Genomic DNA, 27,427 nt, shown 5'->3' on the forward strand with positions numbered 1-27,427 from the left:
CACTTAACCCTATCACATTTTCATTAAATGGATTCATAATTCAGTGATGGAAGCCATTCTTCCTGCAGAAAGCATGTTGAAAACTCTTGTATATAGATGTGACTGTTCACTCAGATATTAAATACAGAGATACATTGGCAAGTTTATAGGTGAGGATGGAGGCAGCAGCCAATATCTGAGGTCAGAGGGTAAATAAGGAACTGACAATCAGGGAATGAGAGGATAATTCTTCCTGGTCAAAGGGAAATAACAGTGGCCAAAGATCCCAGACTGGGAGACAGTCATCAGCAAGATTGGAAATCTAGAAAGAAGATCAGTAGAATTCAGATCCAGTGCCACAGCTCGGTCTGTAGCAAGAAGCCTGGCAGGTTCTCTGAGGAACATAGGATGGGCGGCAGAATCCTGATCCGAAGCCCAGTGTCGAGAAGCCTCAGTTTTATCCAATCGCCTAACCAGAGAAAACCAATTCCCATGACAGGACAGGGAGACTGAGCTTTGAATAAGCTTGGAAGCATCCTTCAATTTGAAATGATGTTTAGTAATATGAACTGGGTTGGTAAACTAAGAGGAGAGTACCCGTCAATAGGTCAAATCAAAAATAAATCGACACACAACCCCTCCTGCTGCCATTGACCCTCGCACACTAATGCCATGTCTGCTGTTTTGCTCCACAGGGCCCCATAGTGGCCAATATTTTTTTTTATTTCATTATTCTAAATAATCACTTTCTCTGCACAGTTTTTCAGCACTAGGATGATTTTGTACAATGTCTCAATTATTTTGACTTATTTTATATAGCTCATATTGACGGGATAAAATAACCACTGATAATAATGTAAAAGAAACAGAACACTATCCTGGAGAGTGTGAGCCCATGATTTCATGTTGGAGCCATTTTTTGAAATGGCTTCTTGTCAGTACAAAACTCTGACTTGTATCCAATGACCAATTGGGGATAACGACTTTGTCATCCCTGATATTATTTCCCCTCCCAACACAAGAGCATACACAAGTCATAGACAGAGAAAATAAAGGGGGTTTCCTGACTATAATGGTAGAGGCACTAATTAAATACAGTCATAGCATTTGTAACATAAATGTATTTCATTGACTCAGACATATAAAAAATGAGTTCTGCCTTAAACGTAAGATAAAAGGAGTTAGCTAACTGCAATTATGAAGAAAATTGCTGAGGTCCAGACATGCAGATGAGTCTGGCCACAGACAGAAACAATGATCATGTAAGAAGCCACGCCCATTGCTGAGAGTATATAAAGGTCCCAGAAAAGGAGTGATTTCACATTCAGAATCTTGTTATACTCAGCTCAACATACACCTGCCATCAACATGTCCTACGGCTGCTATTCTGGAAACTTCTCCTCCCGCTCCTGTGGAGATCACCTGAACTACCCTTACCCCTGCTGTGACTCTTCCTACTCCAGGCACCTGATCCAGAGCACGAACTCCTGCTCTCCCAGGCCCTGCCATCGGGGCTCCTCTCTCCTCAGCGGCTGTCATCAGAACTACTTCCAGCCCAGCAGATGCCAGACTTCCCATGTAGTGCAGACTTCCTGCCAGCGGCCCTGCTACAGCTCCAGGGTCTCCAGCTTCTACAGCCCCTGCAGGACCACGTGCAGTGGCTCTCAGGGCTTTGGGTCCAGCAGCTGTCACTCTCTGGGCTACGGGTCTAGAAGCTCTTACTCCCTGAGCTGTGGAACCAGCGGCTTTAGACCCCAAGGCTTCTCGTCACTGGGCTTCGGATCAGGATTCTGCCGCCCATCCTATGTTCCTCATAGAACCTGCCAGTCTTCTTGCTACAGACCGAGCTGTGGCACCGGGTGTGGATTCTACTGATCTTCTTTCTAGATGTCCAGTCTTGCTGACGGCTGTCACCCAGTCTGGGATCTTTGACCACTGTTATTTCCCTTTGACCAGGAAGAATTATCCTCTCATTTCCTGATTGTCAATTCCTCACTTACCCTCTGACCTCAGATATTGGCTGATGCGGGTCCATTGAGAAATCTGTCATTAATCTATTAACTCAAGAATAAAGTATGCATTGCAAATTAAATTTGTAGTGTTGAATTCCTTGCCAAATTTATGAATACTAAAATTTCAATCTAATGAATGTACGGAGTTGACATCCGGTTATGCCCACTCTTGTGAGTTGTGATGTGCATGCTTGCTTTTGAGACTGTGAAACAGTAATTGACTAATGTTGAATGAGCAGCAGGTGTGGGAGTGTAGGGTTTGCAGTTCCATTCAGCTCTAAATTAGATACAAGTCCTCTGGGCCTCAGAGTTTTCTTACTTAAGAACATCAAGCAAAACCTTACTGCTTGAAAGTATAGATTTCTATTAAAGAAATCCCAGATGTAGAAAGTAAATTAATTTCCATAAGTAGTGTTTTTTCAAATCTATGCCAACTGGTCTTACTAAGTTCTATTAAGAAGACAGAAGTCAAAATGTATTTGATTTTATGACTATGGGTTCCCTTGTGTGCTGACAATGTTTTACTTTGAATCTGACATGACTACCATGGGCTTGTGTTTTGAGTGCCAGTTTACCAGGTGATAATCTATTTTAGGAGGCTGCGTAAACCTTATTAAGTGGGGCCTACCTTGAAGATGTGCCTTTGAAGACCGTAGCCCAGCAATTGTGTCATCTCTGCTGTCTGTATTTCCTTGTCTTCCACAATGAGCATACTCACCATCTCATACTCCTAACACCGCAGGTCCACCCCCTCTGCTGTGCTTCCCTGCGATGCTGGGTTTACAGCCCTATGAAATGGTGAGTCTGTGTGAATCTTTCCCACGCATTGTTCTGCCAGATATCTGGCCATGGCAACACTAATATAAATACAGAGGAAATGAAAATTACTACAACCGTTATGGGAAACAGTAGAGATTGTCGGAAATGTTAAAACTGCCCCATGGTTTAGTAATTTCACAACCAGTTCTGTAGCTTAGCAAAGAGGATACAATAGTGTGCATGGAAGTCCTGAGCACAATACTGTCCACAGTAGCTTCAGAATAGAAAGATAGACCAATAAAGGGCTGTAGAAAATGTGGTATATATCCACAGTTGAAGTTTAGCCATTAAAATGATGAGACCCTATCCTTGAAACAAAATGGATAAAAGTGGAGATCAGTATGCTAAATGATGTATGTCAGACTCAGAAAAGCAAGTCCAGAATGAGGCCATTTGCATGTGCAATCTGAAAAGTTTGCTCCCACAGTAAATTCCTAGAGATTGTGGAGGGAAGGGTTGGGGTGGGGAGCCAGATATGGTAAGGTTAACCACATGTTAATTTACAATTTGGTAAGCTATGAAAGTCTGGTTTGCAATTCGATAGTTGTTAGTTACCCCTAAGTCGTGAGTGCCACTGTTGCACAGCTGGGTTGATCTTGTGTGGTGGTAATTTTGTGCCCATCAGCTGTACTGCTAAGTGGGATCCTGATTGCTTTCCTCCATTGGCAGATAGACCTACTATGAGATGTAGTCTTCGGAGAGAGGACTTCCAGGTCAGTTCCATCGCATTTCCTCTAAATCTTGTGTCTGAAACTTGAAGCATCTTAAGCAATTACTTCTTACCTTCAAATTAAGGAAGGCGACCAAAGGCATTAGTGATATATGGTTTTCAGGAGTGTCCTCTTATACTTTTTTAGCAACACAAAGGGAGGCTTACCTTGCCTGGAACCAGCAAGTTTATTAGTCTAGGGCTCTGTGTGAGAGCCTATTAACCCAAAGGTTATTATTTCATTTAAATGATTCATGTATGTAGACATATACACTATAAATCATACATTTATTTTTTTATTTAAAGCCTGTAAATTAATAGGAAATTCATGCCTGGGGCTGCAAACATGGCTGATCATGAAATCATGGACTCTAGAAGAGAACTTCCTTTTCTCAGTTTCCTAAACCACTATAATTCCCAACTGTATTCTAAAGATTTACACTTATATAAAAAATAAGTGTACGTCTCTCCATGTATCATCAAAGACATTTATTTGAAGCAGACCAAGACTTTCACAGAAATGGACAACTGGTCAAAATGCAGAGAGCAAATGACTGTGGGAAGCCCATCCCAAATGGAAACATCTACAGGGTTGGGGAACGTCACAGACTTCATGTAACACTTAAAACAAATTTTAATGCATACAGAGAAGTCATTTCCACCATTTGCAGTCAACAAAGATGGAATTAGACTATATTTTAGTAAATAAAATGACAAGACTTGGAAAGATTCCATGTAGAATCTGAAAATGTTGATCTCCTAGAATCAGAGATCTAGAAGTGATAGACAAGAAGAAAAGGAAGAACACACTAAAATGGAAGATGGCCTACAATTTGATAAACAGGAAAAATTGCTTTTCATGATGCATTTCACTGAATGATAACCAAATCTGAGACATAGAATATTGTTAAATCTTAAAATTACAATTACAAAAAGGTGTGTCCTCTTTGGATTTCATTTAAATTATTACCTAACAAAGTTGAAGATAGTGCCATTTATATCATTACCAATTAATATACATTTGAGCAAAAAACACTTTTTTCATGGTAATGTTCTCTAATTTATGGGTGAAGGAATCCCTGAAACAGATGGGAAGATAGGTAAATTTAGATAAGGTGCCTGTAACTGACAAAATAGGTGATTCACACAAGTTCCCATAAATGCCTCCACCATTATTCCTTTATTCTATATAGCTGTCTTAGTCACTGTTCTATTGCTGTGAAGAGACACTATGACCAAAGCAGCTCTCACAAAGAAGCATTTAATTAAGTGCTTGCTTAGAGTTTCAGATGGTTAGTTTATTATCATCATGGCTGGCAGCCTGTCATCCAGGCAGGAAGTCATGGTGCATGAGAAGTAGCTGAGAGCTTTATATTCATATCTGTAGACAGAATGGAGAGAGAGCGAGAGAGCGAGAGAGAGAGAGAGAGAGAGAGAGAGAGAGGAGACTGGGCTTAGTTTGGGTTTTTGAAACGTCAAAGTCTATTCCCAGTGACATATCTCCTCCAAGAAGGACACACCTCTTAATCCTTCAGAACAGTTCACCTGAGGACTAAGCATGCAAATACAAGAGCCTGTGGTTGGGGAGGAGTGGTTGTTTCCATTATATCTACCAAAACAGCCCTAGAGAAAAACAAATAGTGTAAGTACTTTAGAGACATCTTTATAATTTATATATAAAATTCTTAGTAAGAAGCACTGTAAAATGACGGGAGTATCTACCATGCATTAAGACTCAAAACAACAAAAAAAGTGAAATCCAAATTTTAAAAAATAGTTCTTCTGCATGGTGGCTCATATCTGTGTTCCCAACACAGAAATACTGAGGCAAGAGAATTGTAGTAATTCAATACAAGCTTGGCTACATAGTGAGTTTAGAACTGGTCTGCGAAGTGAGACCCTATGTTAAAAAAGCAAAAACAAAAAAAAAAATCAAAAGTAAAAGAAACACTATGTTATTTAAAAATTAAACCAGCTTATTTTGAATTTCCCACAAATGAAAGAACCCCTAAAATCACTGTATATCTTCTCTCCCTCTACCTGACTCTTTGAGTCTAATCATCCATATTCAAACTGATAACCAAATGACTTTGTTTCAGGTCAAAAGTCTTTAGTCATTTTGCCTTTAAAGCGTATTTGTTTATAACTGTGACCCACCGTGTTTCTCATTCAATTTTTTCTTATCTGTTTCTCCATTATACTGGTTTCCAGAAAAAATATATTCACATAATGTAAGCCATAAAACATGCTTTAGAAATGGAAAATCATTGTTGGTGGCAAATGGAATGTCTTTATTCATCTCAAATAAAAATGATGACATCATTGAAGTCTTCATTGTAGGCATACCAACCCTTTTGTCACAAGATAGATAAATACTCAGCCAGGTTTCATCAAGGACATTATAGGGACATTTATTTTTTATCACTGAGTAGCATTGAAGCTATAAAGTACCAATGGTTCTGGCCTAGGAGCAGCTAGTTGGATCAGTGCTTAAACAATAAACTGGCCCATATGTAAAAAATCAAGGATGCTATTCATCTGCTATTTCAGAAAATGTACTGAGGGACACATTTAGAAATGAAAAATCACATATCAGATGTGATAGCATGTACCTTAAACCCATAATTGGAATACAGGGATAGAAGGATATTGGTTTATAATAAATTTTGTGGGATAAATATTGAGATGTTGTCAGAAAGAAAGAACGAACGAAGAAAGGAAGGAAGGAAGGAAGGAAGGAAGGAAGGAAGGAAGGAAGGAAAAAAGGAAGGAAGAAACACAGAAATAAAGAAAGGAAACTTAAATAATGCAAGGCCATACCTCTGGTTAAGACCATAAGTGAGTCCTGGTTCAGAAGAAGTCATTAAATTCAGAATCTTAGTTATATCCACCTGAGCTCCCCCCTCCTCTCAAAAGGTCATACAACTACTAATCTGCAGACTACATATCCCCCACCCTTAGATACTCCCTGGCTGCCTCAGGTTCCCCCAGAGGTACTCTCTACCCCAGCAACCTGGTCTACAGCACGAACATCTGCTCAGCATGACTAAGATCATACCATTCTATTCTGATTCCATTTTGTATTTACTAAGACAGTTCTCAACCCCGGCTCCCTCCTCCAAACACTTGCGTCTGCCTTGGCAACACATTTGACATTTGATATTTCCATGGCCTACACCATGATTAGTACATGACTCATGTACTAATCCAAATAATTGTCAAGTTATCTCTGAAATGACTACTAAGCTCTGCCAGGAACACAAGTTTCAAGGTTATGCTGACCCTCATCTAACTTTGATATATCCTTGTGGGTTTTTCCTTTAAAAACTATGCTTGAACTTGGCACTGGGAGACTTTTCAGAGGCTCACATCAGTTTTTAGTCAATCCATTAATAGATAGAACTTAAAACTCTCAACTGGTTTAATCATCATGCTTGTCAGTAACTATCACTCATAGATCTTGAGGTATGTTGTGTCATGGGGCTTTGGATCCAGAAACTGCAGTTCCCTAGACAATTGATCTAAAAGCATCTGCTCAGTTGCCTAAAGTTTGAGTGACTTCAGATTTTTTTTTTAGCTTTAGAGTTTATTAAGTTTTAAAAGTCAAATTCACATTGGGATTCTTTATTATTATTTATTTTTTTATTAAAAATTTCCACCTCCTCCCTGCCTCCCATTTCCCTCCCCCTACCTCCATTCCCCTCCCCCTCCCTCTCCAATCCAAAGAGCAGTCAGGGTTCCCTGCCCTGTAAGAAGTCCAAGGTCCTCCCCCCTCCATCAAGGTCTAGGAAGGTGAGCATCCAAACAGACTAGGCTCCCACAAAGCCAGTACATGCAGTAAAATCAAAACCCAGTGCCATTGTCCTTGGCGTCTCAGTCAGCCCTCATTGACCTGCACGTTCAGAGAGTCTGGTTTGATCCCATGGTTTTCAGTCCCAGTCCAGCTGGCCTTGGTGAATTCCCCATAGATCAGCCCCACTGTCTCAGTGGGTGGGTGCACCCCTCGCAGTCCTGACTTCCTTGCTCATGTTCTCCCTCCTTCTGCTGAAAGAAAAACATATAGTTACCCTCCAAGATACTGGAAGTAGACAAGATTGCCAGGCAAAATTTGGGAACCTGGGGGTGGGGGTAGGATGGGGGTAAGGGGAGATGGGGAGAGAAAAGTGAGAAGGGGAGGACGGGGAGAGTTTGGGAGAATGGGAGGGTTGGGATGGAGGAAGGATGGATATGGGAGCAGGGAAGTATATATCTTAATTAAGGGAGCCATTTTAGGGTTGGCAAGAGACTTGACTCTAGAGGGGTTCCCAGGTGTCCATGGTGATGTTCCCAGTAGATCCTTGGCAGCTGAGGATAAGAAGCCTGAAATGGCCCAATCCTATAGCCATGCTGACAAATATCTTGCATATCACCATAAAACCTTCTTCTGGCGATGGATGGAGATAGAGACAGAGACCCATACTGGAGCACCGTACTGAGCTCCCAAGGTCCAAATGAGGAGCAAAAGGAGGCAAAACGTGACTTCACATTCTTTTTTTTTTAAGGTTTATTTATTTATTATGTGCATGGTGTTCTGCCTGCATGTGTGCCTGCAGGCCAGAAGAGGGCACCAGATCTCATTACAGATGGCTGTGAGCCACCATGTGGTTGCTGGGAATTGAACTCAGGACCTCTGGAGGAATAGCCAGTGCTCTTAACCTCCAAGCCATCTTCCCAGCTCCATGACTTCAGATTCTTAATCACAGAGAACATACTTGTTGCAGGGGAAGGAGCCGCTTGTTAGTCCTGGCCACCTGGCTAGCTTACACCTGAAATAACCACACAGAAACCGTATTACTTAAATCACTGGCCAATTAGCTCTGGTTTCTTATTGTCTAATTCTTTTTTTTTCCTTTTTGTAATTTATTTATTTTTACTTAAAATTTTCCATCTCCTCCCCTCCTCCCATTTTCCTCCCCCTCCCCCATATCCTTCCCCCCTCCCTCTCCAGTCCAAAGAGCAGTCAGGATTCCCTGCCCTGTGGGAAGTCTAAGGTCCTCCCCCCTCCATCAAGGTCTAGGAAGGTGAGTATCCAAACAGACTAGGCTCCCACAAAGCCAGTACATGCAGTAGGATCAAAACCCAGTGCCATTGTCCATGGCTAACCCATTTATATTAATCTGTATATCACCATATGGCAGTGGCTTACTGACAAAGATCTAACCAGCATCTGTCTCAGGTGGAGGATCCATGGCTTCTATCTGACTCTGCTTTCTTCCTCCCAGAATTCCGTTCTATCTTTCCAGCCTACCTAAGTTCTGTCCTATCAACAGGCCAGGGCAGTTTCTATATTCATTAACCAATGAAAGCACCACATTGGCAGAAGGACCTCCCACACCACATACTGTCTTCACCCCAATCTATGACCACACTGTTCTCTCAAGGGTTACCTGCCTCTAGAAGCTATCAGACTTCCCCAGGGCAACCCGTGGATCTAGTTTCTATGAATTAGTATGTGAACAGGCTAATGTAAACAGAGACTTTCATGTCCTGGCCACCGAGACCTGAATAATCACATGAAAACTATATTAATTATAACACAGTTTGGACAATGGCTTGGGCATATTTCTAGCTAGCTTTATATCTAAAATTAATTTATTTTTATTATCTTATATTTTACCATGAGGATCATTGTTTGTTGCCACATATCTTGCATTTTGGGCAGCTACATGGCATTTTCCTGACTGCACCTTCTTTTTTTCTTCATGCAGCTTAGTTTTCCCACCTAGCTATATTCTACCCTGCCATAGGCCAAAATAGCCTCTTTTTTTAATCAATGGTAATAAAACTTGTTAAAAGCATACAGAGGGGAATCCCACATCATCTTCCCTTTTCTATTTAAATAAAATGAAAGATTTTATCTTTAACATACTAAAATTACATATACAAAACAGATATCAAGAAAGAATTACAGTTATAATATTTAGTCCATTTGTATCTGGCAAAATTAAAGAAAATATTCTGTCATCTCTTTTGTCTTTGTGAGTCTAAAGTTTTATATTTAGTTTATCATAACTAAGGAAAACTATAACTATCTGTCTTCAACTTCATCAAAGACCCCAGAAGGATATAATATTACCTAAGTAAACAGGAAGTACTTTCTAAGCAACCTTGAAAACTCTAGAATTGACAGAGACATCTTGCTGCCTGTACCATCACCCAAAGTTATTCTGTAATGTTGCAGCATCCATATTAAGCCTAAAGTCCCATAGTATCTGGCAGACTTTTCCATGAAGCACAAAATTTGAAAGACTGTTTTGCCTATATTGGCTGTTTGTCAGTTACTTTCTTCTGTGTCCTGCTGAACGTTCAGCAGACATTTTTACAAAGCAGGAACTCTGAAGGACTGACTCTCTCACCTTCTTTTGGGAAGTTTAGCAATCACTCTTTTGTGGGTCCTACATATCCAGGTCATACAGCATGTCATCAAGTCTAGGCAAGAGCAGTTTCTTGACCAAATGGTTAGCCTTGTCACATTGAAGGGAAATTTCATAATGAGTTTCCTTAATGTCCACCAACCTCTCTGATGTAATTGGTACTGCCAGAAGGAGACACGTCTCACTGTTGAAAATCATATAAGTTCTTAAAACATTTAAAATGCCATAGTCTGTAGATCTTTGAAGTGTTGAAGATTATCTAACTGAAATATATCTCTATACATCTAGGAAACCTAACTAACATAACTACAAGTCTGACTATTATAAATAACTATCTAGGGCTGGAGAGATGGCTCAGAGGTTAAAAGCACTGACTGCTCTTCCAGGGGTCCTGAGTTCAATTCCCAGCAATCACATGGTGGCTCACAGCCATCTGTAATGAGATCTGGTGCCCTCTTCTGGCATACAAGCATACATGGAAGGAATGTTGTATACACAATAAATAAATCTTTAAAAAAATAAATAACTATTAATATATAATTTTTAATATACATTACATTTTTAAATGAGTTTTATAAGCATAATATCATAAATAAAAATAGAAATACACATATAACAAAATTGATCTTAAATCTGTACCAATAAACCATAGTCCATATCAATGTAAAGTATTCATTTCTATATCATATTTCCCCTTTCTAGAAAGAGATTGATGTGACCATTAACCACTTATAATCAGCTCCCTTTAAATAAAAACAAATGTCCATAAATAATCATTTTGGCAATTTGGGTGTTGTTCTATTTAAACTGTTTTCTGCCATTTGTTGGACGAAGTACATTTAGGGTAAATGGAGACATTTTAGGGGTTCTTTTTTTTTATCAAACCACACTAGCCTGGAAGGAATCCACAGGTTCCCAACCTCTGTGAAAACAGAAGCAGAATTTCTTTTCCAAAGTAACATAGCCTTAGACTCAAACTTTGAAGTCAAGACACCTTTATGTTTTTTTTTAGCTTAGCAGTCCCCACAATCAGACGTTTGTCTGGAAGAAAACACAATACTATACATAATCTAGACTTTATATTTTCATTGACTTTTTATATTCTTTTTACTGTTTTATTCAAAGACTTTTATTTGTTTTATTTTAAAAACTATTTTTTTAAAGACTGTCTATACCTATTTTTAAGCCTACGAACATTTTTAAAACACACTATGACTTATTTAGAGGTTGACTTTTGTTTGAATCTGTTTTTGTTTTGTACATGTAATCCTTTTGTGATCACTGGTGTAAACTGTTAAGCCGAATGGCTAGAACAAGAGTGGCCACTTTAGCCATTGGTTCCACCCTGCTTGGCTTTTCAATATGGCAGAGGTAGGTTTACTGACAGATCTGGGAGCCATGATTACCACCCCAACTCTGGGAAGTAGTTGGCTCTCACTACCACCCAGTAACTTGTAGCAAGCTGCCAACAAACCCCATTCAAGTGCTTCACAGCAGGACTGTTCAAAAAAGTCCTTTTTGCAGCCAGCAAGAAGCAGGATGTCATTTTTAAAAAGAGCCAGGCATCTATTTATCACCAACAAGCAGAGCCTATCTGGAAAAAAATGAAGCTACCAAGGAGCTGCACTTGGCTCCTTTGTGGGTCTAGAAACCTTCTTTACTTTTTTTAAGCTTTTTTAGGTCTTATGTGGATCTATGCCTGACGATGGGTACTATTTTAAAGTAGAGACTGTGCTTTCATTTCTTGGCTATGCAGACCTAAATAATCACACAAAACAATATTAATTACAACAGTGTTTGACCCAAGGCTTAGGCATACTTTTAACTACCTCTTACATCTTAAATTAACTCATTTTTATTATTTTATATTTTGCCACAAGGCTCATTGTTTGTTACCTCACATCTCGCTTATTGGGTGACTACATGATATCTGCCTGAGTTGCACATTATTATTTTTTTTTTTGCATTCAGTTTAGTTTCCCTGCCTGTCTATATTCTGTACCGCCATGGTCCAAAGCAGATTTTTTATTAACCAATGGAAATAAAACGTATTCAGTACACAGAGAGGGGAAACTCACATTAGGTTAGACCTTCTAAGTAACCCTTACAGGTCTAACCTCTAAGCATATCACTAGCTTCACTGTTTTGAGAAAAATACTCCTCCTGGTATCTTCTAAACAGTTGTTACTTACTTTTTCTTCAGTTGCAAACTATTAGCAAAAAAAAAGGCATGGAAAATACATAGAGCTTAGTGAATGATCTGTTTGGTAAATTAATGGAATTAGTGGAATAAAATCGTTAAGCCATTCAGTGAAAAATTGTGCTTATACAATGTGAATTAACTTTAGGGAAATAACATAATTTATACTCATACATCTTATTCACAAATAGCTGAAAAAAACAAATAAATATTAGCTTAAAAAGCATACATTCTGGCTTCAAAATACATTGTTAGTTTCTTAGTTGTATCGAGGGAAGCATGTGTGTGTGTGTTTCTTATTTTGTTCTAGGAAGCTATGTTTAGTCTTGCTAGGCCTCTTAGAGAAATTTTGTAAAATCTGACAGATTGATGTATTTGTCTTAGACTTTTAATATTTTCTCTCTCTAAAACTTCTGGTTTCTGTCTCTATTTATATTACAAAGCAGACTCTCTGTGAATAATGTCAAGAGAAGCATGTATTATATTTTCGTTAAATATAGAACATTTATGTTTTTGAGGAAAACAGGACACCAGGAAAATACAAGTGGGAAAAATTGGTCATATGAACATTTTGTACAAAATCAAAAGTAGCTTTCCTGATTTAGTGTTGAGTGGGTGAAAGGAAAAATACCCTTTTATTTAAGTATTTCACCTCTTACTAACTTTTGTATATGTATAAGGAGGAAGTCAATTATCCTTTGTAAGAATTACTTTTAGTTGAGGAACATAAGCTTTCATCTTATGTGATCTAATGCTTATATTAAACATGGCTGGAAATAAAAGTACTTAAATCAAATCTCATATTTTTTGTTTGCTATTTCAAAGTAGACTTGTAAATTTCATTTTAGCATTTTATTTTGTGATTCATGTGATTTATATATTTAATATAGAAAGTAGGGAATTGACATGATCAGTAGCATATTGATTATATTTATAGTTAGTTACAAAATAATTATCTTTGTACACAGATGAAAAAAACATAGCACAAAGAATTTCTCTATCCATCAATGTGTAGAGCCCCACAGGAATTATGACAAAGAAATCTGACAAACTGAACTAACTTCAAACAAGAAGAAATGAAAACTCAAGGGAGATCAGGAGTTCACAGTTGGTCCCAGTCCTGTGAGGACACCATCAAAGACTATGAGAGAGGGAGAATTTTGTAGGAAGCAAAGATATCAATGCAATGAGAAAGAATAAGGAGAATTTTGAAATTGTGAATGAAAAGTTGACATATTGTGGTGTGAGAAGTCCTTCTGTTTATGTGTTGCTTTTATTGGTTAATGAATAAACATTTTGGCCAGAGGTTCGCATAATAGAGCTAGGCATGAAAAATTAAACCAAATGCTGAGAGGAAGACTCCATGCAGCTGTGAGGGGAGAAAGACACAAACCACTAGGTAGGCCACGAGCCTCGTGGTAAAATATAAAATAATGGAAATGGGTTCATTTAATATGTAAGAGATTTCTAGGAATATGCATAAGCTAACAGGCCAAGCAGTGTTGTAATTAATATAGTTTCTGTGTGATTACTTTGGGAGTCTAGGGAGACTGGAACACACAATCAGACTCCTACTACCATGCCAGAGGAGTATAAAGATATTTGTAAACAACAAATTCAGAGAATTATACTGGAATTATATCATAGCAAAAAGTCAGCCCAGAGATGCTATCTCGGGACACAGCATCTCTGTTTATATGTCACAGTCATCTTATACCTTACCAGGTTGTATTCCTTTGCTACTAAAATTGCTTTCTATTTGACCAGTCTCAACTTACTTTTTATCTCTGTAAATATCTTCATATGTTTTATAAAGCCAATTTTACCAGATACCATATAAATTAGATTTAGAACAATATTAAGTTATTTAATATCAATATAAATGTTCCTGCCAACTTGTAATTTGCTCTGATGTAAAAATATGTATCCATGTAGATACTAAAATCCTTGTACCACACATGACAGATAAGGTATTAGAAGACTTGGAAATTTCTTGGTTATTAGTCAAGTATGTTCTCCCCCTGTTTCTGCTGAGTTAGGAACTAGTTCAGGACCAAGTGGAGCAACATTTTAATGTGTATAATTACTATAAACAAGCCTTGCTTTCAGGAGAATAGTCTAACTAATGTTAAGATAGTGAGTGCATCCTGGGTGCCAAATCGTCTAGCTGTAATTTATGTTAAGTCTCAAAAAAGAATCATAGTACAGTCAAATACAGTTATAGAAGGAAGTCTTATGCTCTGCAGAGGGAAATTAATCTATCTTTGAGAAGTCAATCCCTGAGATACTAAGGGGGCCTTGTAGATAATCCAAACTTGATCAAGGGACACTATTTATCTATACACTTATTTCTAACTGCTTCTCATTGCTGATCTTTTCAATCCGCATGTCATAAATTCATCTGGCTGCCTAGTAGAGTTAGTTTCAAGACAGAACAAGAAATCAGAATGTAAGAACAGAAGCCCAGATCCTCATATGTGAGCAACCTTAAAAGTCTTGAATAACCAGCTGAAGGAGAATATAAAACATCCCAGCTAGGTTTAAAGATGAACTCTGTTTAATGTGACTGTCTTTAAATAATGCAATGAGAGAAATGTGTTCTCTGTGCTTGAAGCTTTATACTGAACACTGTGTTATGAATTTGGAATAACTGAACATGAGTTTCCAGTTGATGGCACATGTAGATTCCTGTAAAGTGGAAATTGAACTGACAAGCTCCTTCAGGACACGGGAGAGAGAATACTAGAATACTGACATGAGGAAATCAGGTAGAGAGACAGTGAGATAGATACATACAATGGAATTGACACAAAATAAAATCTTCATATTTCATTCCAATGCTTACTGGAGTATCTACTGTGGAAGAGAACATAAAATATCAAGGGCACAAGATGATACTGCCAGGTAAGTTTATTCGGGCTTTTACAGGAGTCTCTTGGAAGGAGAAAATTAAGAAAAAAAGAATTGAAGTAGGAAGAAAATCCATCATTTTAGAAGTCGAAAACAAGAGTTACTTAGCGTGTAGACTGCCTTTTCATGATTCTCTGACTCTTTTGTTTCTTGCTATTCTTTCTTTTAATTTAAATTTTTGATTGATTTTTGGAAATTTCATGCCATGCACCTCAGTTCTACCCATCTCCTGGTCCTCCCATAGCCCCCTTCACACCTGCAGCACTGCCCCCCCCCCCCAATGAAAGACTACAAAACAAAGCAACCAAGCAACCAAGCAAACAAACAAACCTCTTCATTTCTCCTTCTTTTTCACCTCTTCAGCATCTCTTATTCTCTCTCATGGCACCGGGGGCCTCAGTGTGTCATACAGCATATTATTTTTCTCTATCAGCTTTACTAGCAAAAGTTCATTGGAGCGAGTTACTGGTCTGGTTCAAGGCCACTGGTTTCTGGTACACACAATCATCACCAGATCGTCACCAGAACTACCCATGGATGCCCTGAGTCTTGGAGATTCTGCTGGTATTGTTCCACAGAACCATGACCTTCACAAGCTCCAGCAGGTTCTAGTTGGGATAGATGTTACAATGGGTCAACCCAAGGTCCAGCTGTGGGCCTGAGTGGTATCTAAGTTCCTAAGTGGTATCACATGGTTCCTAAGGACTCCCAGAGTGACGTGGGCCACAAACCTCAACACAGACTGCTACTGCATCTGGACCACTAATTCAGACAAGGTCCTCAGCTGCAGCTCTGAAACAGATGTCACCGGACATTGGGTAACAGTGCAGGAAACTCAGATCTGCATGCATCATGGCCCTTGGACGCAAGCCAGGACTAAGATGGCTGACCTGACCCTGGGCATCTTCATGGCCTTCAGTGGCAAACAGAAGCCACATACGTTCATTCAGACCATGGCCACTTTAAATCCATGAACTCAGACATGGCTCTTGACATCAGACTGGTCCTGGGAGACACCATGGCCCTGGATATCAACCCAGGCCACCCAGATCTGTTGACCCCTGTTGTGGCACAGCCCCAGGCTCCAATAAGGCCCCAGGCTGCTTCCAAGATCCTGGGTCTCTTTGTGGGCCCTAGTGACAACTTGGGTCACAGACTTCAACAAAGACTGCAGTTACATCTAGAACATGGACCAAGACATGGCCCTTGGCAGTATTGCAGCACAGACATCAGCATATAACCTGGTAGCAAACAGACCTTCCCCATGAGCCTCACAGCCTTCATTTCTTCCTTTCTGCCTCTTTTCACAGAGCATGAACCATTCTGCTTCTCTTTGTCTCCCATTTCTCTACCACATATTTGTTTATCATAATGGGGCCCACCTGACCAGTAGCACAAGGGGGGCCCATGGATGTCTTCTGTCAGTCAGGGCCTTGAGGAACCCTGCTGGCCTGTAGCTATCTAGTCTTGGTCTGAGCAGAACTGCATCAGGCGAGTGTGGATTTCTGCGCTACCTATTCTTTAAGTCACACTTTTATTTAGTCTTCTGGAGGTGAGAAACCCTGTATGACACATGAAAATATGAATGATCGTGAAAAACAAAGGCAGTTACTAAATTCACCTTTCAAAGAGCAAAGTGTCTGCCATGACCAACAATTTTAGAGATAAATACTCATCGTATATCAAATGTCTTCACAGTTCTCAATTCTAAAGTCAATATCTAAAATTTTTCTGAAGCTTAGAAACTCTTTGATTGGCAAAGCCAAAAGGAAGACAGAGCATATCATGAAATTTTCAGAGCTAAAACTGAATGAGCCAGAAGAGAGAACTGGTGTCTATTAGCGCTGATTGTATTCTGGAAAGCTGGTACGAACTGTGAAATAGACAGTACCAGATCTTTTCTCCTAAGACAATGTGATGATATATTCCTGCAAGCCTGGGGTTAGGGTTAACTGTTCAATGCATTGAATTGCTATATATGTGCTTATGCTAATGTATCACAAACACACATATACGCACATAAACACACACATGGACACACATGGACAAACACACGTACATACACACACACACACATACACACACTACTTATTTACAATTCACATGAAGCTACCAGTCAGTTACACCTCAGCTTGTCCTGAATTAAGTTACCTAACAAACATATGCTTTTTCTCAACCAGAATTTAATGGGAATGAGTGGGTTAATCTTTATAAAGCCTTTAAATTATTTTTATCTGTATATTTATTTCACAAATATGAGCATTTTATCTACATACATGTCTGTGTACCACATGCATGTCTGTTGTCAGCAGAAGCCAGAACAGCATGTTAGATCTCTGGAAGTGGAGTTATAAACAGTTTGAGTCACTATGTGGATGCTAGGAATTGAACCTGAGTCCTCTAAAAAAGCATCCAGTGTTCTTAACAGTTGAGCCATCTCTTCTGCCCCATGAAGCCTTTTAAACAAGAAAAACATGTTTCTATAATGTGAAACAAAAGGAATGCAATCTCAGTGTATTCTTAGAAGGAATTTCTGACCCCAAAAGCAGGAGGACGATAAGCATGGACAGCACACCAGAGGAGGGGTATTTCTGGCCAGACTGACAAATTGATTAATAGAAATAGTCATGATATTTCTGACAGAGGATAGTTAATTGTTTTGCATAATAATGCTGGAATCAGTAGTTTACTTTATTTGAACTATGAATTCTGTTTCTGTCACTCAACTTCTTTGCTTATTATAATTTCCAGCCATCTTGAGACCAATCAGCCTATGATCTCACTTCTAGTGGTGAACACACTAGTATCCAAATCTTACATAGAAATGTCAACAATTTTATTTTTATTTGTTTATAGCCAAATAGCTGAAAGGCAATAATAAGTTCATTTTCACTAGAAGCAATGACCTTCACCCTTTCCAAAAATGAAGTACATACTCATTCTATGACCCCCAAAACATCATTGTTCAGAATATAAAACTAAGTGCTAAAGAAAATTAGATGACAGGTCTAAAGATGTAGGGGCAGGAAGAGCAAGGTTTCATGGCCTGTATGGGCTACATAGAAAGACCCTGTCTCAAAATAACAATACCAAGAGCAGCACCAATAAAGAAAATAGTATAAATAGAAAAAAGAAAAGAAAATTAAAATGTACATGTGTGCATACATTATTAAATTTTGTCGTAATGCAATCTTGATAATTATAAACTTTGAGGTGTCTAAATTGGTATTTTGTTTTGTCTCTAATGTTTTTTTCTACTTTTATAAGGTTTTCACCTTTATCTTTTTTCCATGGCTTAAGGATCCTTGTTGAAGAGGACTGGACAGATTATGGAGGCCAAAAACTGTGGATGTGAAAAAAAAGCACTATTATTTCAGAAACAGCAGGGCAATTGCATAGTGATAGCAGACATATAAAAAGACTGTACAAGCTCCAGAAAGCAAGGTCTAACATTGTTCAGGAAGGTAGCTATGGAAGCCCCACCCACGGTTGAGCAGTTAATGGAAATTAAAAGTGTCTGGAAGAGAGAGAGTCAATTTTCATTAAGAGTATAGCCCATGATAAATCTGTCATGCTCCAATGGAAAGGAATACATCCAAGAATTTATGGGCAGCACCAGTTGGCCATTTTGGATTTTAAAATAAAAAGGATACAATATTAGGTGGGAAAAGAAGGTATGTGTGTCTGTGAATGGAGTAAAAGGAAGGGGTACATACGATAAAAATATATTTATGAAATTCTCAAAAAGCCAATATAAAACAGAACTGCCAAAAATTGTGCATAGCATTTCAATAGCTAAAAAGTAACAAGTATTTATTTTTTTTTAGTTTAAGGATTCATATAAAATTTATTTACTGTACACATGTGTGTCTCTATGTGCACATGCATACTGTTGCCCTCACAACTGGAGTTATAGATGGTTGGGAGGCATTTGAGTATTGGCCACTGAATTTGGGTCTTATTCTAGAGCAGGAAACCCCTAAACTGTAAAGTCACATTCTCCAGCTTTGGTATCCAAGACTATTAAAATAATATTCACATTTACATCACTCTTCATAGACCAAAAATAAAAAGTGGGTAGGTGTGTGTGTGAAACACAGAAAGAAGTAATTATGTTAAACAGAAATTCTGTTTTTACAAAGATTGAAAAAAAATCTCATCATGGTATTATATTTTCCCAGGGGTAGGAAAAATATTATTAGCTTCAAGTTTTATTTATTTAGTTAACCTGATGTTGCTTTACAAAAATAAATAAGTTCTTAAAGCACATTGAACAATTGTCTGGGGATTATTTTTATAATTTATAAGAAAGAAGCCAGTAAATTCTTTATATAAGAATTTTGGATCAACATTAATGACAATTTAATGGTACTCTCTCTAGTCACCTAAACAATGTACCTGAGAATTGCAAATGCTTATATCAACAAATATGTGCAACTTAAATTTCTACAAGAAAATGAGAGTGAGCAAATACAGACATCACCCTTGATAATATGCCAATGATTACTCTTATCCCAGTTTATTAAATCACAAGTATACTCCTCTGAAAATACAGTCCATCAGTTGCAAATAACCATTGGTAATTGTTCAAACATTGACCAAAAGGCAAGAGAGACCAAAGCGTTATATAATATAAACAGGCTTTGATCACTGATTAGTCATTCAGCACCAAATTGCCATCCCTGAAAGCATGCATGTAAGTGAATTTATACATACTGAGATTAAATTTAAGAATATATATGTGCAGTCATATACATCTATGTATGTAACAGAAATTAATGGAATAAGACATAAATTTGAAAGATGGCAAGGCAGGGTACATGGGAAGGTTTGGAAGGAGGACAAGTAAGGAAGAAGTTAGGTAATGATTTTATAATCTTAAAAATAAAAGAAAGAAGTACTAAAGAAAAATGTTGTGTATTGAAAAGGTACGGGAATGATTATGCTAGTCAAGAGAGACATAGGTGACTTAGAGATCACAAACTTAATCTTGCAGTAATCATGAGGCCCTTGAGACTGAGACACTTCTATGTTTGGACATGAAGAAAGCTAAGAATAACCATTCTGGTTCCTAAATTTCATCTTGACATGGTTTTGTTAATGCAATTGAGCCCATCTCCCTTCTCCCCATTTTTTCTTATTTTCTTCTCAATCATCATCTCCCCCAACAACAGCAATAATCAATCCACAGTGACCATTTCTACACTTTTACTGAAAATATAAAAGGACTGAAATGATGAGAAAATTCCATTTAACTTTCCCCAAGAGAAATTGAAACAACAGTACCGGGAACCTCCCTGTGACCTAAAATTTATTTTGTTCTTAACATATATGTTTACAAAAAGATACGTTATCTCTGTGTGTGGTAATATGTTGTGAACATTTTCAAAGCAATCTTGAAAATACTGCATCAATGTTAAGGAATACATTTTGTCTAAATGGGAGTCATCACTGATGGTTAAACTTACACCAGACATTAGAGTGGTTTGTTGGCCTATGGAAAACTCTAGTGAGAAAAATCAAATTCCTTTGGAGAAGTAGATGGAATAGTAATCACATAGTACCATAATAAAGTCCTCCTAGACAAATGATAATTATAGTACTGTGGACAATGGATATGTATCATCTCAATTGATACTGCAGTTAAATGACACACTACCATATGCAATTTGTAATAAAATCATCATCTTATGATAAATGAAATTCTATTTTCACATAAGCATCTGTTGAGAAATAGCTAACCCTAGCCTTGTTCCAATGATTTAAACTTCATTATAGTCTATATTTTATTCTACAGATGAAATCCAGGGTTATATATATGATCAGATACCTCTACACTACTAAGATGTACTCTTAGCTCTTAGATCTCAAGGTTTAGCATTACTTTAACTTCACCAGGATGAAGATATGTTTCTCTTTATAAATTATGAATCTGGGTGCTCAGATTTAGAAAAATGTAGCCTTGCTGCAACCAGACACTCCACCTCCAATAGGTCCTCTCTCTACCAGGCCTCCAACTTTCTCCCATCTTCTCTAGCATTTATCACTCTTACTAGTTCTGTGAATCTCAAACCCAGTGGTTCAGGTCTTAAACTGCTATTACCCAGGCAGCAGTGATTCCAGGAATGGCTAATCCTCTTGTTCCTGGGAAACCCGCAACCGCTTCTAGGGAACAATGCATGTACTACATTTTCCGGGAAACAGCCTGATTCATTTCTATTCAAGGGATTTCACAATTTCTATTTGTGCATTCTTGTCACATTAGAGATTACAGATAACAGCTTTACTCCCCCTGAACTGAACTCCCATATTTTGCATTAGTCATGCTTCAGTAACACATTGTCAAATTTCTTATCAGTTTCAGTCAGTATTCCCAACAACATTCATCTAATGCTGCTCTAGAGAATGCATACGAGCAAATGTTTTACTATTTTCCAAGAAAATATGTTCATTCACATATTAGTCTAAAATGACAAAATTAAAACATTTTAAAATGTACCTGATGTTTCCCTGAACATACCACTTAGCAGCATTAGTATTATTTAAGTAAATAATTATTGAATCACAAGAATATAAAGCCTGTAATGAGCCATCCTCAGCATAGAAGAACATTTCAGTTGACCTTCATGGTGCCTGCCTATCATTATGACATAGAGAGATTGAGGCAGGATAATCATGAGTTCCAGACCATTTTTATGTATTGAGTTTAAAGCAATTATGGGCTACTTGGTGAGATATTATTTCAGAATAAACAAAAAGAAACAACCTCATGAGGTACTGTCTGTCTTCAAAGTCATTTTAATCAAAATAGAGATCTTCAAATTCAGTGAGTCTGTTTTAAAAAATAAAGTGGAGAGAGATAGAATTCAATATCCAATGTTGAATTCTGTTCTGCAGATGCACTTGCGCACATACCCACAAATATAGCACATGGACTCCCCTTCAAGGGGCCTCACATGCACAAAAAAGACTGCATAGTAGTTGACTGTGAGGGCAGGGGGCACTGAGATAGAAGCACAAGGGAATGAAGGTCCTAGGTGAGGTCCTGTACCTTGACAGACAAAGGCATACAATTTTCAATATTGTCAAATCTTGCTCCTTAAAACCAGATTTGTTCTGTTACATCTATTGGGTGTTTTGGTTTTTTTTTTTCCTGAATGTGACCTTTAAGACTTCAGAGTTTCATTTTTTGTAACCTCTTTCAGCACCAGTGACTTAACTCATGGATATTTGTTAAGAATAACTATTTGCTTGGTACTTGATTCTTCTAGTAGAGTCTTTGTCTGATTAGCAAAAAGATGCCACATTTTCCTAACACTATTCTTCATTTCATAGAGAGAGGAGTGGGTATCATTTACAAAAATATGTCTAAATCTCTTGTATAAAAGAGATCCTATATAATGGTAAAGTTCCCATGCTGAGGTGAAAATGAGGGTGTGTCTTGATTGTACCTTATCAAATGTTTTTTGGAATTAGAAGCATTTTAGATTTCAAAAATTCTCAGATTTCAAAGTATTTACATATACAATATAAGAATATCTTGGGAAATTCCCGGTTGAAGCATGAATTTAATTATGTTCCTATTTGCGTTATATAATACAGATCGAGGGTAACTTATATGCAACATTTTTAGGTCATTTGTACATCGACTGTAGGTTCAGGGACATCATGGTGACACTGAGAAGTATCAGGAGTGAAATTCAGAGTAGTGATGCTAATTTGTATAATAATAATAATGGTAGTGGTGGTGGGGTGTGGTAGTGGAAGTAGTTTAAAGGCATACCTAGCAAAAGGTGCAAATAGTTTAGCACGATGGTGGAAGACGACAAAGGAGCGTTGGTAGTCACTGATAACCTAACCTCGACAGGTAGAAAGAGTAGAAGAGCAATGTCTGGAAATTACTCATGAGAGGATTTCTGGAAACTGGTCGCAGTAATTCTTGGAAACCTGCACAGAAAACCAGTCGGCTAACAGACAACCGTTAGCCTTGGCGGTTGATTATAACTGAGAGCAGCCAATGCTTTGTTTGCGAGGCTCCATGTTCAAAATCTTTGGCCGTGCCTGTGTGTGTGTGTCCGTGCGCATTAGGAGGATGCTGGAAGAGTAGAAGCGACCAGCTACAATCCTGAAAACTGCTGGCTGGCTTCCTGTGAAATGCAGAAGGTGGAATTAACTTACAAATTAGCAGACCGCAGTTCGCTGTCATGCATTTAATTGCTGGGATAGAAAGGGACTAAGTTCTGTATGCTACTTTAGTCCTACAGAACTGAAAGATAATCACATTGCTGGTACTAGTTTGGTCTAATTTGTGGTGGCAGCGATAACATACTAAGATATGGCTGACGTGTCCTGACTGGCACAACAGTCTTCTACACTCGTTGTAAACAAAACAAACAGGCAAAAGTTTCTATAATGACTATATTCTAATAATACTTTAAAAATTCAAAGCAGGAGTTTTACTGAATGCATATCCCTTTTATATTCTCTTAATAAAATGATTATAATTCAAAGATTGTGTATTATGGACTCCCTATACTATTCTTCTGAAATGCAGAAAGCCGCACCTGTGTCTGAAATCTTGGGACAATATCCGATTAACCTCAGGCTGGCCAGGAAGCACAAGAGCATTTCTCCAAATCTTACAGCTGCCCGTGCTTTGAGGAAGGGAACCTGACGATTTCTCTTAGGTAATGATTATAAATGTAGAGTGGCAAAATCATGAAAACCTAGAGACATTATGCAAAGGACTGAGATAACTATTTCCCATCACAACTTTCATGATAATAGTGGTAAATTCTTTCCCCCAATCTTACCTAAATTTCCCCTGGAACTATATAGACACCACAACCAATCTGCCAAAAATAGTCATGAAAGAAGGAAGGGGAGAAGGTCATAGTGGAAGGAAAGTGTCAGTTGTGGAATAAAGGACATCAGAGAGAATCCTAGGTGAATCAAATCAGTGGACAACCAAGCAAAACACTACAATAACCCTAATTGTAATCTTTTAACATTGATGTAATTCTTCTGTTTCTGTTTCTGCCACTGCAGAATAAGCGCATGGAATACAGGGAACTCTGCCTGCCACTGCTTTCATAGTTTACACTTAGTTACTGCACCAGCAAAGAGGAAGGGAAATGATGAAATGGGTGGGACATACACATAAGATTAGTATTTGACAGGTGTCCAATACTCCGCACTCCACGCCTAATTTCAGAGAATGTTTAACGATCTCAAAGAACAAGGCTAGGTAAAACATGTGAATGTTGTTTGATATGAATATTGATTCCTTAAATTAATTATAAAGCTAATATTTTTGCTATAGTTCATGTGATTTTTATTTCTTTTTTCTAAGTATTTGAGCTAGAAAGAAGAGGATGGCATAATTCCATATTATTCAAGTGTTTTAAAGGGATCATTAAGTCATTTTCGATAATATTTAAAGATCTAGTGTTTTCTCTTAGATTTAATTAGCATAATTGCCAAGAACCCAGGTAGAACTTCACACCTGTTCGACCTAGCTATTTTTACATCTGTTGTCTTCCTGCTTATATAAACGGGAATAATTTTAACAGATTGAAAATATTAATTGGGCTATGGGAACTAATTTTTTTTTAAAAAGTGATACTCCTGCATGCTAACTTCACAAAGTTGAGAATTATCATACAGATATTAATCTCTACTGTTAATGTCCTTCATGCATTGACCTTACCATGTAAACTTATATTTTTCTTGCATTCTTCAAATATCTAACACATTCTGCCCTTTGAAATGCATGCTGTAGAAACTAATTTAACTAGGATTGTCAGTTCTTTTCATCTTTAGTTAGAGAAAAGCTTCATGTAAAAACTCAGACTGCTCAGGAATATCTGCAGCAAGAAGGAAACATACTTAGAGAACAGTGGCATTAGTGTGACAGCCCCCTTAGCCTTCCAAACCTAATTTGCCAAAGAAATCACAATCAATGTTAATTAAGGGATTGAATAATTTTTTCTTATGCCTACACCAAATGTCTGACCCAAAAAAGAGAGCAACACCATGAAGAAAAGCTATTTTGACCCATGCTTAAAGGATCCATTTCACCATAGTTAGGAAAACATCACAGCAGCTGCCATGGGAGGCTGGTTGATCACATCTTGGTGGTCCAGGGAAATACACAGAACAGGAAACAGGACAAGGCAAGAAACCTCAAGCTCTTCCTCCAAAATAATCTCATTTTTCCAGTTAGATTCTACCCTGTAAAGGTTCCACAAATTTCCAAAGTAATAACTTCATTGTGAAACCAACTGGAGAAAAGACAAGCCCTTAAATACTATTTGTCATCCAAACCATAATGCATTCGATTTACATAATAACGTTAAACATGTACTTATGCAACACGAAGAAGGTTTTATTAAGATAAAATTATTTGACTTCGTAATTTTAGGAGAAGTGAAAAATTATCAATTTTATCAGGAATGTAGTTAAATTTTTCCTTAGCCTTCAGTTTGACAGAGAAAAATTTTAGGATTTGAAAAGAAAGACAGCAGAAGATCAAGAAAATATCAATACTTCTTAAGGATAAAATGAAAAGACAATATTTTACTACAGAATCAGCATTCAGTATTGGCATTGGAAAGTCAACAGAATAATCAACAGAAGTCAGATGTATAGAATGGTTGGTAACAAGATGAATAGAAACCCCTAGAAGGAAAATAGAGTGGACTACAGACAGAGGATCTGTAAAAACTCGTAGGAAAGTGATGGACCCTATAATTCAGGGATCTGAAGCCACTGGATCCACAGCCCCCTGAGTAGCAGCTTCCAGATCCATAGCCTAGGGAACGGCAGCTGCTGGATCCAAAACTCAGAGATCCAGCATATGTTCCCTGGCAAGGACTGCAAGGTGTGGAGCTCCTCGGGTAGTAGCAGGCTGTCTGGCAGGGTCTGGACACCACACAGGACCTCTGGCAGCTGGTGGGCTCAATGCAGGTCTCCTGACATCTGGTGTTCACAGTGGATTCCACCTGGCATGGGCTGGACATCACGCAGGACCTCCGGCAGCTGGTGGGCTCAATGCAGGTCTCCTGACATCTGGTGTTCAGAGAAGATTCCACCTGGCAGGTGCTGGGAGAACAACTGGTAGTGGTGTAGACCAGGTTGCTGGGGTAGGAAGAGCCACAGGAGGAACCTGAAGAGGGCAGGCAGCGTCTAAAGGAGGTGGAGGAGAAGTTTCCAGAGCAGCAGCTGTAGGTCATGTTGAGAGAAGATGTGAGCTCAGCTGGATGTACCTGAGAGGACTCTGAGTTTGGCTGTCACCCTGTGGAAAGCTGGGTTTATATACTCTCAGCAACAGGTGTGGTACCCAACAGTCTCATCCTTGATGCATCTATGTGTTTCCTGGTTTTAAAATGTGGAATAGTAATCTCTGTAATTGTAGTTGTGTTTGAATAGTTTTCAGGACAGTATATTTATGAGTGTTGTAACAAATGTCAAAGAGATCCTCCTATCTACAAAATGCTATGACTATTTTATATTAATGCCTGCCCCATCATAGCTATAGCAGCCTTTCCCATTCCTCCACTATGGGCTACCTTCTCTTACTTGGTGGTATATTCTTGCTTCTGCTAGTGAATGCTTCTTCCCTAAAACTGGAAAAGGAGATGATGTTAGTTATCTGGATACTGGATCTGTTTCCATATGAATGAGAACATTTACAAGAATGTTCCATCTTATCAACCTCTATTGCCATCCTGTCAAACTTCCATATTGTAATTCAGTGTGTGGGGTAACACAACACAATTATACCATGGAATACAGTTACACAGTGTGTAACAAATTGAATAGAGACCCATTCAAAATAGACAAAAGCAGCATACTCAGAAGGGCAGCAAGAGACTGGGGGTGGGTATTGCTGATTTACAATGAAATTGTTGAATAGTGTCTCACCTGAAATATCTCCACTTGTTCAGTGAAGGGAGGAAATAATCCCACTGGTCAGGGAACCCTGATTGCTCTTCAGGCTGATGAGGGAGGGGGACTTGATCAGGGGAGGGGGAGGGAAATGGGAGGCGGTGGTGGGGAGGAGGCAGAAATCTTAAATAAATAAATAAATAAATAGATAAATAAATAAATAAAATAAAAACACCTTTTAAGTCTATAATTAGAAAATAATAAAGGAAATTTAAAATCTTCAAAAAAAATAAAAATAAGAATGAAGGAACAGGGAAGGACCTCACAATCTTGCCATTGAGCTATTTGTTTTTGTTGTTTTGTTTGTATTTTTAAAAGCATGACTTTGGAATATTTCCACAGTGATGAGACTGACGTATACGCCACCTTGTTTACTGCACTTTTACTCTGTGATCTGTCTACTTTCAATGCCTGAATAATCTTTTTTTAAATTCAG

At 38.2% G+C, this 27,427-nt stretch overlaps 2 protein-coding genes across 3 annotated transcripts; one reads left to right on the forward strand and one right to left on the reverse strand.

The window, feature by feature from the left end:
• Nucleotides 1-313: 313 nt before the first annotated feature.
• Nucleotides 314-26,321, reverse strand: LOC142838437 (keratin-associated protein 13-1-like). 2 transcript variants are annotated; one of them, XM_075953913.1, is made up of 4 exons: nt 26,046-26,321; nt 25,788-25,955; nt 23,885-23,894; nt 314-429 (listed from the first exon to the last, which is right to left on the reverse strand). In XM_075953913.1, exons 1-4 carry the CDS (start codon nt 26,274-26,276, stop codon nt 314-316), a joined length of 525 nt encoding a protein of 174 aa, XP_075810028.1. In that variant the 5' UTR covers nt 26,277-26,321. The 2 variants fall into 2 exon arrangements, with proteins under 2 accessions (XP_075810028.1, XP_075810018.1); XM_075953903.1 differs by lacking the exons at nt 314-429; nt 23,885-23,894 and having other exon boundaries at nt 25,671-26,276.
• Nucleotides 1,348-1,854, forward strand: LOC142838444 (keratin-associated protein 13-1-like). The gene has a single exon (XM_075953925.1). It carries the CDS (start codon nt 1,348-1,350, stop codon nt 1,852-1,854), a length of 507 nt encoding a protein of 168 aa, XP_075810040.1.
• Nucleotides 26,322-27,427: the final 1,106 nt, after the last annotated feature.

This window comes from Microtus pennsylvanicus, chromosome 1, assembly GCF_037038515.1.
Source record: "Microtus pennsylvanicus isolate mMicPen1 chromosome 1, mMicPen1.hap1, whole genome shotgun sequence".
In the NCBI taxonomy this organism is placed as follows: domain Eukaryota; kingdom Metazoa; phylum Chordata; class Mammalia; order Rodentia; family Cricetidae; genus Microtus; species Microtus pennsylvanicus.

Excerpts from the sequence above, each read along its gene's own strand:
- LOC142838437 (XM_075953903.1), bottom strand. The coding sequence starts at position 26,276 with ATGACCTACAGCTGCTGCTCTGGAAACTTCTCCTCCACCTCCTTTAGA.
- LOC142838444 (XM_075953925.1), top strand. The coding sequence starts at position 1,348 with ATGTCCTACGGCTGCTATTCTGGAAACTTCTCCTCCCGCTCCTGTGGA.